Source organism: Columba livia, chromosome 7, assembly GCF_036013475.1.
Source record: "Columba livia isolate bColLiv1 breed racing homer chromosome 7, bColLiv1.pat.W.v2, whole genome shotgun sequence".
NCBI classification, from domain to species: domain Eukaryota; kingdom Metazoa; phylum Chordata; class Aves; order Columbiformes; family Columbidae; genus Columba; species Columba livia.
In genome coordinates, this window is record NC_088608.1 from 26,470,070 (window position 1) to 26,484,461 (window position 14,392).

The following is a 14,392-nucleotide window of genomic DNA, read 5'->3' on the forward strand; positions in this document are numbered from 1 at the left end:
AAACTTTGGAATACAAGCCCAGAAGTTCAGAACTGTTCCTTATACAAAATCAGTTACTGGCTGTATAGTCTTAAATGACAGGTTGTAAAACAATTAGTGATAAAATAATGCCCAATAAAAAGATTATTTATTTTCCTTGTGATTATTTCTTTATTGTCTTTTATAAATAATGTAAGTAAATAGAGAAAAAAAAATAAGCCAGTTAAAATTAAGTTCTGGTGATGAAGTATGTTATTTTAACAAGCAAGACAATTTGGCCTTCGTGAACTGCAAGATTAGGCTTTTAGGTTTTTATAAAACTAGGACTTGCAGGGTAGAGCAAAGATAAATGTGACTGTGCCCTCAAATAAGAAGGGCATTTATGTACTTCAGGGTTAAAGAGAAACAAATTTATTCTGTATGAAAAAGTCTTGACTACACATCCATGCAAAGCATATGCACAATGCAGAATGGTACATGTCTTAAATTGTAGTGATTGATTGTGACACGGTCCAGTCCTAAAGCACTAGTTCATTTGTAGCACATCCATGAGTGCGCACAATTAATATTTTTGTCTCAAGGAACACTGTTGCAAGACCGACAGAGAGAAATAATTTGGATGGAAATTGGACTAGACATGGGCAGCTTGAGTAGAGTGCCAACATAAAAAAAAAAAAAAAAGGTTTCCCTTAGCTGCATTCCCAGTTAGGCTTCAAAATCAGACCTGCCGAATGGGAGAAGTATCCATTGCATTTCTCTGCAGCTTAAGAAAGAGATCACAATTTTAAATAATTTTCTCAAAGAAAAGAAGAATATTTTAGTGTGGCCCAAAAGCGTAGTTTTCCCTCATCTGCTTTCTGAAAATTGTTTGGAAGGAAAATAAATCTCTTTCATAATGATATCCAGTATAGAAGTTTGATCCACTTAACTCCAATGGAGTGAAAGTGAACAGTGATCTTAGGTAAGAATTCAAGAACCTACCCAGTTCTAGCAGTCACACTTCTGACGTTATTTTTCTTAACAAAAATCTCTTTCTAACTGATGAGTTTTTATTTATGCAGCAATATCAAATCACTTGGGGCTATGTAAAGAGTTTCTTCAAGGCCCAGAAAAACAACTAGGGCAGTAATTGCATCATCTTTAGACCAAACTTTGCAAATTAACTGTGACTCAAGGGAGCTGTGTACAGGACAGAGTAACATCAGTCTGCTATGTTACTCATCATGATTCTGTTCCACTGGCGTGGTGAGATAGATTCTGAGTTTACCAGCTGTATGTTCATTTCCCTAAACACGAAACTTTTCCATGGGTCCTAAAGCAGAGTTTTAAAGGAATAATCCTGATATCTAACATAGTGTTTTATTAGAATTAGAAGTTCCAAAAAGTATGGGAAACAGAAGCCTTTATAGATGGCAATTTTGCTAGAGCTTAATGCAAAATTCTGAGTATCTCCCTGTCAGAGACCAGCACATTGTTATCTTATTTCCACTTTTAAAAGTTCCCCAGAAAAATTCTCAAGTACAGAATTACATCTATAGTTCATTTTAACGTAGTAGTTTGTGTTTAAGGTAGTTCTACATGGAATTTTCGTAACCTCTTACCCAGAACATCCTCTTCTTCGCCGTCTTCTAAGTCAGTAGTTGCATGTCCAGTGATACAGATGAACAGCAAGATAAACATTAAAGGTAAGGAGCATCCCTTCTTTCTTCCTTTCATCTTTTCTGTAAAACATATAAATGAGAATATAAACTTCAATGAAACTCCGGTGCTCTGCAAAAGTCATTTGCAGGGTAGTGCATAGACATATGAGCAGATATACAAACTGGGAGCTTTGGAAATAATGTGAGTTATATTAGTATATTTATATTGTAAGCACAATGAAAAACAAGACAAGATTTATAGTTGTGCTCAGCTGATTCCAAGTCTTCTATCCCACCTCCAGTACAGATTAGAGTCAAGACTATTATTTTTAGTTTAGTTTAGTTTAGTTTAGACAGTGAACTTTTTGCAACAGGGGATTCAATGCTTTAAGAAGTATTTTGTATCTTGTAAATCCCTTTAATAATAAATACCTCACTTAAGTGCAGAGCTATTATCTTTCACATAAGATCAGTGCAACTCTAGTTATTCACACAAAGAAAATAGTTTTATTCCATGGCAGCTGTCATGTTCAGGTTGCCAAAGATGAGGATATGCATGCACATATGAGCGTACCTCAGGAAAACCTCTGCTTTAACGTTTTAGAAATAAGTATTTTCCAACTAACTAGAAGTTCCTAAGGATCTCTGAATTCTAATCAGACAATGGGCTCAATATCTCCTTTAGCTACCAAGAGAAAGATTCCCTATATTCTCTGACAAGTACAATACTAAACTTTGGCTAACTTACTTGATGTTAACTTAATAGAAATTAAAGATCTGAGGACCAGCCTTCAGACACTGTTTTGTCTTCAGTGTTCTTGTGTACATGCCTGTGAAGGTATCATGTCTATAACACTCAAAACATGGGGCAGGAGGGTTCCCGGAGTAGATGAGATGACCTGGCATGGTGCTTGGGATACAACACTGTGGTAGGAAGGCTAAAGAGGTGATTATGAAGTGATAGGTGACATTAACAGAAGCCATTTTTAACAGATTAAACTTTTCTCTGAGTAATATATTTTTATCTATGAAGTTAGAAATAAATCGTAGCTAGGGTATCTAAGAAAACATAATAAACTATGTCTCAAAAAGGTGAAATCTGCACAAAGAGAAATTAAGCAATTTCCTACAGCTACTCAGAACTGTGCCAGAGCCAGAACGCACAGTTATATCTTCAACACCAAATCAGAGCCAGAATTTTCTTTTCTCTCTTGACAACTTACAAATTTTTCCCTCCTGCATACTCAGTGTTTTCGTAACTTGCAGCATTTGTAGTAAAAAAAGAAATACGTTCTTAAAAATAATTCTTCATGGAATTACAGACCAGACTTTGAGTAGCACTAATTACCTGGATATTTTTTTAAATTGACAATTCACTTTAGAAGGCTTCAGTATATACTGTAGTGAAAAACACTGAGAACACTGTGCTATCAATCAATATTTTAAAACAAATTTTCCTCAAAGATTATTTTTTACTTCTATGAACAAAATTAGAAATTACTGCTTTTTATTAGAGATGTAATGACTACTCTTGGAATAGGAATGAACATATTACAAATTCTGAAAGATTATGTAAACTGAGAAAACACAGATGGGCTACATTGTTCAGTTTCAGGTATTCTTCAAATAAATAGAAGTAGTGTCCTTATTCATGTTTCTAACTAGAGTTCCAGTTTTACATTCCTATGCTATTTTACACATTAAAACTTCCCATTAAAACTGTATAAATGTAAATACTCCTACATTTTGTAGGACTAGTTTTGTACATTTTGTACATTTGGCAATGTTGTAACAAAACTACTCCTACATTTATACAGTCCTAAAATTACATTTGGCCCTTTGAATGCAACTGTGAGGCTGATGTGGCCCCTGGTGAAAATGAGTTTGACACCCCTAACCTAAAGTATTCATCAGATGAGTCTTGGAGTACAGAAAACTTCAGCCTCATCTTTCTACACTACCTTTTCTCTGACTGATGAAAGCATAAATAATTGTCCAAAACCTCATTACATCACATATTGTACAAATATAGAGGAAAAATATTGCTTCTCAGCAAAAATAGAATATGTTTACATAAATGCTAATATACTCCTGCAGACCTTTCTGTGAAGTTCATAAAAACTGTACAAACCAAGTATTTCCTCCATATAATACGTGTATTTCTAATTCACTTGCTGCAATTGATATTTTCAATATAATTGTTTTAAAATCAGTTATTTTGGATTTTTTTGTTTTCTGGAAGAAGGTTGAACTTTGTTGTGCCCAGATCATAACCTGGATCAACATGTTCAAATGCCTAGTCTTATTTTTTTCACTAGACAGTAAATCTAATTAACTGGTTAACTTCAGAGGTATACTCAGTTATGAACAGCACATGTCGCAGAAGATGGCCACAATACTAAAGATGGAAAATGAACAGCTGTATTAATAGCAACAGGAAATAAAATGAAGGAAATTGAACAAAGGAGTTATGAGAGAAAATTGAAAGGACTAAAAATAAGCCTATCTTGCCATGAAACAATGATGAGAGGAAAAGAATTACACAATTCCCCATATGTTTTTGCTTCGTTCTGTCCCCAGGGGCAGTCTGTCCCTTTTGTAAAGTAAAACCAGTTTCATAAGAGAAACACACAGAAGTAGGTAATTTGTCCCTGTTTTTAAGACAGTTCTCCCTGGTTTCAATGTGAAGAAAAGCTTTAGATGTGAAGACCCCATCTTCAGTCTTCACCAATAAATGTATCTAGTTTTGGTTTCTTTATGAACTGTCAGTTTCTCCTACTTATTAACAGAGAAAATATGACTGTTTGGAATGTAGCCCTAACAAAGAAGAATAGTAAGTACTGGAATTAGACAGGTTTTAGACAGTTTATCCCAAAATCATTATATATGAGAGTCACGTAAACTTCCTAAACTTCATTGATCTTCTTTTTTTTTTTTTTCCAATTTATTTTTGTGTTGCTGTAAACATCTCTGACTTTATCTGGCAAACATACTCAGAACATACTGAATGCACGCCAACAAAATCATGTTAGTTACAAAGCACTTGAAGCAGCTATCACTTCATTTTAAAATGCAGAAAAGAGCTATTGCCAGAATCACTTTTTTAAAGTAAATGTAGGAGCTAAAGCAGCTTCCCAGAATGTGGAAGATGGTATCAGACTTAATATTCCTATTTCTAGAAACAATCCTAATCGCTTTGAGGTAACTGTGAAAACAACCTGTGTTCTCTTCCCAAAAAGTAATTCAAGGTCCACAGAGTCAGAACAGCATGAAGGAAATCAGTGCCCGTTTACTGGAGAACAGACAGCCTGAGTGTCACTATCTGCTCCTGTTCATGCACTTCACTTGGTAAGGGTTACCAGAGAAACAGAAACAGTCCTTGAAGACAGACCTGGAATCCAGTAACTGTTTCTCTGTGGGTCTGGTCTAGCTAGAGGTGAGATTTCAAACTCACTAAATGCTCTGGGTATGTTCTCTGAGACACTAATAGGAAGCTTGCTCTTTTACACCTTTGCTTTGTTTCCTAGACATACTGTATCTTGGACTGCTTTTCCCCATACCTCTTAAATTTTCCTCTGACAGAAACTCCGCCTCCTTTTTGTACACTCTTCCTCATGGCCCTTTACATCTGACACTAAACCCTAAAATAATTAACAAAAATTTATAAGTTTTTACCATTAGACTTCCAAAACTAACTTTTCGATGAGATTAAGGATAAATCCAATGCCATTAAGTGTTTTATCTGTCCCGAGTAAAGAAGATTGTAATGCTTTATTTTACCATTATTCTGCATTTAGAATATTAGCTAGATGAGTTACAATTGAGTTTTCATTAGCAATATTAGTGAAAGTGGATAGTGCACTAAAAGGCTAAATACACTTTAAAGGTCATATAACTACAATGGACATCTGAAATGCATTAAATATCCAGATTACAAACTATGCAATGCACAATGTAAGGACAAACAATTTAAAGCACACTTGGAGATTCTCCAACATAAAAGTTGTAATTTTTTTTTTTTAAATGGATTTATCAAGCAATTCTCCACATGACTACTTTTTAATGAACCCTTTCATGTGGGATATACTCGACAGGAGAAAAGGCCAGAACTGAATGTGTTTAAATCATCTGTACCTCCTCATTATTGTTCTGTGTGCATTCCACACAAAGTAAACTTGATTATAATTCTTAAATTGAATTTAATCAATAATCCAGATTAATTTACTGTGGATACAGATACTCGTTGCCTTCATAGACAATCACAAACTCTCTCCTAGTGGAATTAAAGAATGAGCAGATTACAAAGCTGACAATTTTTCCCAAGTAGGTGCCTAGCAATTCCTACAGCATGCCTTTGCTGTTCATATCTACCCTGACAGCTGGATTTCCTGTCTTTGCGTCTGTCCATGAGACAGTCAGGAAGGAAGGTTTATATCTTTACATGTTTTCCACGAAGTACTTTGATGACTAATTTCTAGAGTACTGAGTCACACTGACCTTTCACATACTCTCCCCATCCAAACTGTTACTGAGTTTTCCCTGCTCCACTTTTCCCATTGTTATGTACCTTTTCCTCATGTAAATTGTATTTCCATTTTCTAAAACATAACTATTTACATTTTAGCTAGCAGTTGGTTTTGTTTTTTTTTTTTTTTTTTGGTTGGGTTTTGTTGTTTTGTTTAAAATACAGGCTAGTATCACTGTTTTTCATTAAGCAGTTACTAAAATTGAAGCTTATGTCAGTTCTCCCAAGTAAAACACTACAAAAATCAACAATAATATTCTGTATTCTGGGTTCTTTGGGGGGAAGAAGAGGGGTGGTGTTTGTTACATTGGCACCACTGCAAGCCTCATTCAATAACCTCCTCATTGTTCAAGGTTTTTTAGTTTCTTGAGAATTTCAATATGCATTGTGAGTGAAACTGGCTTATAGTAGCATCAGCTTAATTTAATTATCCTAAAATGTTCTTGTACTTCTCAAAATATTAATTGCTGCAAACACTACATGCCTTAGAAGGATTTGAAACAGCCTGGCAGATGACTCTGTCTGAGTCAAGCTTCTCTTAGAGCTACTGCAGTGGAGAAATTATTTTAAAAAACAGCTTTTTTTTCAACTCCAGCTATGGAACAAAATAAACATACCTTTAGGATGGCTTTATTTCAAATAACTGTATTGGACTTCAAAATACCTTAGTCTGAGTTTCTGACAACCAAAGATTAGTTGCATTAGTAATCATAAAAGTATATTCATTGTCTTACTGTTTCAAATTTACAAAGAAAAAAAGGCTCCCTTTCTGCAGCACTCATGGCTGGACTTTGAATCTAAACATCAGACTACTGCATCTACCACATTCTGGAGAAAACATGACAGCAGATACTCCTTTCTGCCAGCTCAAGGAAAAAAAAAAAAATCTCTCTTAAGACTGAAAGTCTGTTCCAAAGTACTCACCAAACTCCTAGCAACAGTTCTCGAAGACAGATGGAATTCCTGAATCAATGCTGAATATGATCCTCCCCTACTAATTCACATTGAAGGGGTGTGGTGTAAAGCTACAAAGGCAGGACTGCAACCTGATCTGCCGACAGCAGGCTCCTGCCTGTGGATTAAGCAGCGAGTCGTTTGTTCTTGCTTTTTGCAGAGTGCATAGTTTCACTCTGGGTAGAAGTCAGAGATCTGCAGACGCAGCAGCAGCAGGGATGACACTTCCTGTTTAAAGTTTTCAGATCTGCCTGCACTTTAGAGCAACTGTTTTCTAAACAGCACCAGCTGAAATGAAATGCACTTTTAAAGAATGAGAGACAGAATGTTAGGTATACTATTCATCGTACCTTGCAGGCTTTGATATGGCTCATGAAGATGCCATATTCATTGCCTGTTTAAGAGGATACGTTGTGGTTTACTGTTGTTTTTTGTCTGTTCTTAACTAAAGCCAGGCTATTCACTCTAGATCTAGGCTGCATCCATCACAGTACTTGGAGCTGTACTACAAAGGCTGTTCTGCCTCCAGCTAGAACATACCGTCTACTTAAAAATCAAACTACTATGTTCTAAAGCTGAAGTTAAGGATCAGTAGGAGTACCATGGTTGAAGACAGGGATTGGGGCCCTAGATGTCAGACTGAGACCTTGTAACATGTGGATGTAGAGACAGATGACCAGAATTTCAGTCCTGGATGTACAGGATTAAAATTTCCCAGATAATGAATTAAACAGCAACAGAGACAGACTAGCTGAAGAACAGTAACTTAGAGCTAGTAGCTGTAACTAATTGCAATTATTTCTAGGCAAAGACAAACAGGTGAGTTAAATCACTTTCATTGTATTAATGTATATTAATCATTTCTATTCATCTGCTGATCACCATCAAGAAATAGAAGTTTCTCATGGTCAGTTAACAGGTTAGCTATCTTTGACACTATGAGAAGTGCTCCTGGCAGCTTCTTAGATCTCCCCCCTGTTGCTCCTGACTGTAAGAATGTCTGCATTACTTTTCACAGTAAAGTCAGTGGTCAGCTGAGTCCACTGACTATTAACTGGGTCGATAATCAAATGGATTAACTGACCAAAAATGGACAAGAAACATGAAGTAAAGGAGCAGTTTAAATGCTGGGGGTGGGGTTCTACATACAGTTACTAATTACCAATTCCTAACTCAGATAAAGCGAGTAGCAACTCAGCTCAGAAGTCAGTTAAACATAAATGATCAGTCTGTCATGTGTGACATGAAGCCTCTGCAAAACATATTTGGGAGTCCATGTGTTAACGATTAATATCTACCAGTGTTACCCATAAATCTCTTCAAGGATCAAAATGACACCATGATTTAAAGAAATCTCAGTCTGTATGTTTACAATAGAAACAAACCAAATTAAATTTCCAGAAGACTACATACTTCATTTTGCTTTTCTTAGAATGCATCTATCTGGATGAATAGAAAGAATTTCGAACTTGCTCCAGTCTACAGGTCCTTTACAGACAAGCTGCTTTACTTTTAGTTATACTAGATGCTGAATAGTCTGAATTTACCAGTCTATTCAAATATATTCCTAGTCTAGGGACCTGACCTGGTCAAAACTTCAAGGGAGCTTTTTTTGATTTAACGAGAAATATATTTTTTAAATGAACACACAAAAAAGGATTTTCAAATTATGGGTCATAATGTGTTAGCATCGTTGCTTCTTTTCTCACAAGATCTCACTCAAGTCACTCATATTTGGTGTGCCAAATAATAAATTAATTCTGAAATAAATAGTCCATGCAGACATGGGGGTGTAAAAAAAAAAAAAAAAAAGAAAATGCTACAGTTTTAAATGACATTTGTCTTCTTATGGTCAAATAAGTTGAGAATCACATATAAAAAAATACTTAAGGGGAACATATAAGAGAATGAAAGCCCTTATTTTGATTAAAACTTAGATTATTAAATCTTTGGTAAATAATAAAACAACATGAGAGTAAAAATACCACCATGTATAGGAAGAACACATGTCCAGAAGAAAAATTCAAAAGAAACAGTATTTCATTTTAAAATGCATATTTTGCTTTCTGTTTATGTCTTTCTAGTTCCCATGTGCAGTCTTCCTAATTTAGTTGTCAGAAGTGTCTCTGGAATCCCTTGCCTTATTATAACTCTAACCTAAAAAGCTTCAATTGAGACAGAAGATGGAAACAAAACTGTTTTGAACCTTTAGTAGGATCAAAGAATTCCATTCAGCTATGACCTTGCTTAGATAATCACACTAACCTCTGGCTTGCCCTGAAACCTGCTGATAGCTTAAGACAGTTGTCAATAGTTAAAGGTCCACAGTGGGAAAAAGTCCATACAATTCTAAAAAATCATCTTTTGTTCTTTTTTAGAAGGGGCTTTCAAGATGAGCAAGATTAAATTTGTAAGGTCCAAAACTAGTCACTGAAAAGCACTTTTCTAATGTCCTATGGGAATCTAGAAACCTCTCAAAACCCCAAATTTGCAAATCACAAAACTGACCAACCTAGCTTCTCCTTAAGAGATCACGTAACTGTGGTTATTAATACTTTTATTAAGGTTTGTTGCTGCTCCAAAGAACCTAAGAACCCTTACTTAGGCATTTCTAACCTTTTGAGTATTTGAAATTACCATTATGTTCTCTCTTTACAGTTATTTGTAGCATGTGCTGCATGTATCAATTGCCAATACAAAGATTACAATTTGGAATATCAACATTTCATGTGACTTCTGAGGTTAACCCCCAGAGTCAAGCTCTGGCCAGTTATGCAATAGTAGGATCTGTACACATCACTGAATCAGTGTGAGAAAACACCATTTACAGTACATAAGCCAATAGGCTAGCTACCAAACTCTGCTTGTTTTTCACAGATTACACTGGCATGCAGAAGGGGCAGTACAAGCCTAATATTCCAGCCCCCTCCACAAGCTGCTCTCTGCTGGCTTATTTTGAAATGATTTGGGTTTGACAATCAAAGGCAAGTCCAGAGAGCGTATACATGATTCTTCTGCTATAGCTAAAATAGCTTTTCATGGGGATTACAACCACGAAACATCAGGGTTATTATGGGCAGTCAGCATGGCTTTACCAAGGGTAAGTCATGCTTGACCAACCTCATAGCCTTTTATGAGAATGTAACAAGGTGGATGGACGATGGCAGAGCGGTGGATGTGGTCTACCTTGACTTCAGTAAAGCCTTTGACACAGTCTCCCACAGCATCCTCACAGCTAAGTTGAGGAGGTGTGGTGTAGACAATAGACTAGTGAGGTGGGTTGCAAACTGGCTTAAGGAGAGAAGCCAAAGAGTGGTAGTCAATGGTGCGGAGTCCAGTTGGAGGCCAGTATCTAGTGGAGTGCCTCAGGGGTCAGTACTGGGGCCAATATTATTCAATATACTCATCAACGATTTAGATGAGGGAATAGAGTGTACTATCAGCAAGTTTGCTGATGACACTAAGGTGGGAGGAGTGGCTGACACCCCAGAAGGCTGTGCTGCCATCCAGCAGGACCTGGACAGGCTGGAGAGTTGGGCAGGGAATAACCTAATGAAATTTAACAAGGGAAAGTGTAGCGTCCTGCATCTGGGCAGGAACAACCCCAGGTTCCAGTATAGGTTGGGAAATTACATATTAGAGAGCAGTGTAGGGGAAAGGGACCTGGGGGTCCTGGTGGACAACAGGATGACCATGAGCCAGCACTGTGCCCTTGTGGCCAGGAAAGCCAATGGCATCCTGGGCTGTATTACAAGGGGGGTAGTTAGTAGATCGAAAGAGGTCCTCCTTCCCCTCTACTCTGCCCTGGTGAGACCACATCTGGAATATTGTGTCCCGTTCTGGGCCCCTCAGTTCAAGAAGGACAGGGAACTGCTGGAGAGAGTCCAGCACAGGGCAACGAGGATGATTAAGGGAGTGGAGCACCTCCCTTATGAAGAAAGGCTGAGGGAGCTGGGTCTCTTTAGTTTGGAGAAGAGGAGACTAAGGGGTGACCTCATTAATGTTTATAAATATATAAAGGGTGAGTGCCATGAGGATGGAGCCAGGCTCTTCTCGGTGGCAAACAATGATAGGACAAGGGGTAATGGGATCAAGCTGGAACACAAGAGATTCCACTTAAATTTGAGAAAAAACTTCTTCTCAGTAAGGGTGCCAGAGCACTGGAACAGGTTGCCCAGGGAGGTTGTGGAGTCTCCTTCTCTGGAGACATTCAAAACCCGCCTGGACATGTTCCTGTGCGACCTCACTTAGGCGTGCCTGCTCCAGCAGGGGGATTGGACTAGATGATCTTTTGAGGTCCCTTCCAATCCCAAACATACTGTGATACTGTGATCACAGATTGGAAAGATGCAGAAGAGAACTAGCATGAAGGTCTGAAGGACAGCAGACAAGACCAGTACTACTGAGTGTATTCCAGATTGTTCATATCACTGAGAAGTTCCATAAATGAATTTGACACAAGCACAGTTTGTATTGCATTTCTGTCAAAAAAAAACCAAAAAAACTTACAGCTTTGTTTTTCATGACCTCTAAATGTCATTATGTGTTAGTAAGCAGATGTATACAAAAGTACAACTAAAGTAAACTAAAACAGAGATGCCTTTAAAAAAAATGCTTTGTACAAATTCTTGGAATACTCAAAGGTAGTTTGGCTCTGGAGAGTTCAAAGCTAAGATTGTTAGATTTTAAACTTCTGACAATGCATAGAATTGCTACCCACAAACTGGAGAACAAGGAATGGAAAAAAAAAATGGGGAAAGCTTTATGTGAGAGGTCAGCATTATTACAAACCTAATGAATGTACAGACACTGCTTGAAAAGGCACCCTGGCTACCACCTGACCACAGGTAGCTCTCACTGTGGAGCTCCTTCTGGTGATAGTTCCACTTCTTCCAACACATCAAATGGGAGAGAATGTGCCATCCCAGAACATCCCCTTGCTTGGAGCTCTGTCTTGGTTACTGGTCGGCAGAAGGTAGGCAAGGATAACAATCCTAATGGTAAAAGTCTCAGAATTTGAAAAATGCTTACAATCCACAGGTCAAAACCAACTGAATCTGTTTTGAGTCACACCAGTGACTACAGATCAGATACTCCAGCCTCCTCCTTCCATCACCTCCTGTGGAAGTTCTGCAGCTTACATTCCCACTGCAGTGTGGCAAGGTATTACTGGTCTTACACTGGGAGTATTAGTGCCAGTGAGACCTCAGGAAAATAGGAGGACTAATAACTAACCTAATGTAATAGGTTCAGAGGACTGGGGTAGCATCATTTTCTTCTGGAACATCTGTCATCAGTTCGGGCTGGTGATCATGCTGATACTGAAAGGGAAGGAGGAAAAGAGAAATTCAAATTATCTTATACCGTGCATCATTATTTGTACAAAGTGGATGTGCTTTAGCAGATTTTGCTGTACTTAACCATAGTGCTAAACACACGGTGTTCAGAAATGAAAATTATGCAAATGTCCAATCCTATTATTTTTTACTTTACCAGAACAAAACCATATGAAAAGTTTACTTTTTTTTTTCCTTTTTCTTTTTTTGAGCTCTATCATCCCTGAAGCAAAATTCACTATGTAACACATTTGAAAAAGCACAAAAGCATTTGCTAACGCAAGCTGTTCTTCAGGTCATAACACAAATACCTCTCTCAGTGAGGGTGTGATGTTGCTTGGACTTTAACAGAATAGATGTTTGTGATGTTTTGTTGCCCTCTAGTGATGCCACTTCATTCTTCTACTGTCTTAAAAATATTCATAGCAGCAAGATCTTCTTGTCTCCTGTCTTCAACAAACTAAATTATAACTTAGTACTTCTACTTGGTGCTTAAGGAACTTGATAGCAAGCTTACAGGAAATATACCATCAGCATAGTTGGCTTGCCCCAGCGAGATACCGTTAGAGCTAAGATGTAGCAGTCGCTGTCACCATGCAGGGTAAAAGCTTCCAAGAGCCTTTTCCCAGTGCAGACACTGATCATCTTACACAGTGCAAGGCTGCTGCTCTTGTAGAATTTCTGAAAGCAGTGGAAGTTGCTTCTTCCCCGTGTACAATTAATTGCTTGACACTGCAAACACAGGACAGGACAGTCCTATCACAGACTGCACATCTGCATTATTAGCAGTCAATTTTGTAGTTAAGTGTTAGTTTATCTTAAAATCAGCTGACTTTTTTGAGGCCACTGAAGCATATGCCTACTTTTGCCAGGTGAAGTCATCTACATGTTGATGAAATACAACTTCAAAACCCCAACCAGGTTCTAAAAGAGGAACTTATCTGAAGTTCCTTTCAATAAGTTTTTGGCAAATGGCTCTGTTACTGTTTTATATCTGTTGTATTTTTATTGTGGTCTTTACAGCATTGAATATTTAAAACCGATATAAAATACATGAAAGGAAGTGAAAGTGAAGAGTTGTCTCCAGTCAAAGGGAGATCAGAACCCAGCAGCTGGCCCTTGAAAACCTGTCTCTATATTACACTTCTCTTTTTCCCCTTGTTCTTTGCTGTAACTTCCTGTTCTTCTACAAAAACCATGGCTATCTCAAGTGTTTTCTAAAGGCTAAAATTACAAGGAACAGAGAGGGTGACTATTGTTGCAGATAGCAGAATATTGAGCTAGTAAGATGAGGAAACTCTAAAAACACAGGTTTTCTTTCTGTCCTCACTTCTGAGATAGTAATACCTTTAAGCAATACCGTAAGGCATAATATTACTGAAGTTGACTGACGGAAATGTAGGAAATTATTTTATAAGTATTACTAATAGAAAGTTGCTTTTCAAGAAAAAAAAAAAAAATCAACTTTGAAACAAAAAAGCAATATTGAAACAAAAAGCTTTCCACTGGAAAACTTGAGCTGAATCAGAGCTCTTGTTCAACTACTACTTCATTGGAATCCATTTTACGATAAGCTACCTATACTCAAGCAATGCGGTGCGTCACAAGTGTTGGTCTCGCAGACTATTTAGCGAGCTGGTTCTGCTCGTGGACCATACTTCCAATGAACGCAATATGTGTCCCATTGTTTTGAGCTGAAAAGTGTATCATGGTAAATTTACATCTGCACTACTCTAGAAATAACCATATATACCCTTTTAATATACTTTTAAAATGTTCCCATTTTTACTTTAAAAACAAATTGAGAGTAAGTCTAATGTTATATTCTACTTCACAGTAATCTGAGGAAGAGGCCTGGAACAAATATAGCATCTAGAGCAAGTAAATGCGTCATTATGTCCATTTCATGAACTTGTAAGCTAGTTCTTAAAACCATGCTTTATTTTTTAATTAGGTTT

At 37.3% G+C, this 14,392-nt stretch overlaps 1 protein-coding gene across 7 annotated transcripts in view; it reads right to left on the reverse strand.

The window, feature by feature from the left end:
* The window catches only part of TFPI (tissue factor pathway inhibitor), a 163,511-nt gene that overhangs the window by 25,740 nt on the left and 123,379 nt on the right, over positions 1-14,392 (reverse strand). For 4 of the 7 annotated variants that reach the window (XM_021290087.2, XM_021290082.2, XM_065068926.1 and 1 more), the window contains 2 exons: positions 12,334-12,419; positions 1,581-1,700 (listed from right to left, as the gene is read on the reverse strand). In XM_021290087.2, the coding sequence (XP_021145762.1) occupies positions 1,581-1,700; positions 12,334-12,385 (172 nt within the window). In that variant the 5' untranslated portion in view covers positions 12,386-12,419. Of the gene's footprint in view, positions 1-1,580; positions 1,701-7,068; positions 7,533-12,333; positions 12,420-14,392 lie in introns of those variants that run through there. The other 3 variants (XM_065068927.1, XM_021290088.2, XM_021290089.2) reach the window with 3 other exon arrangements.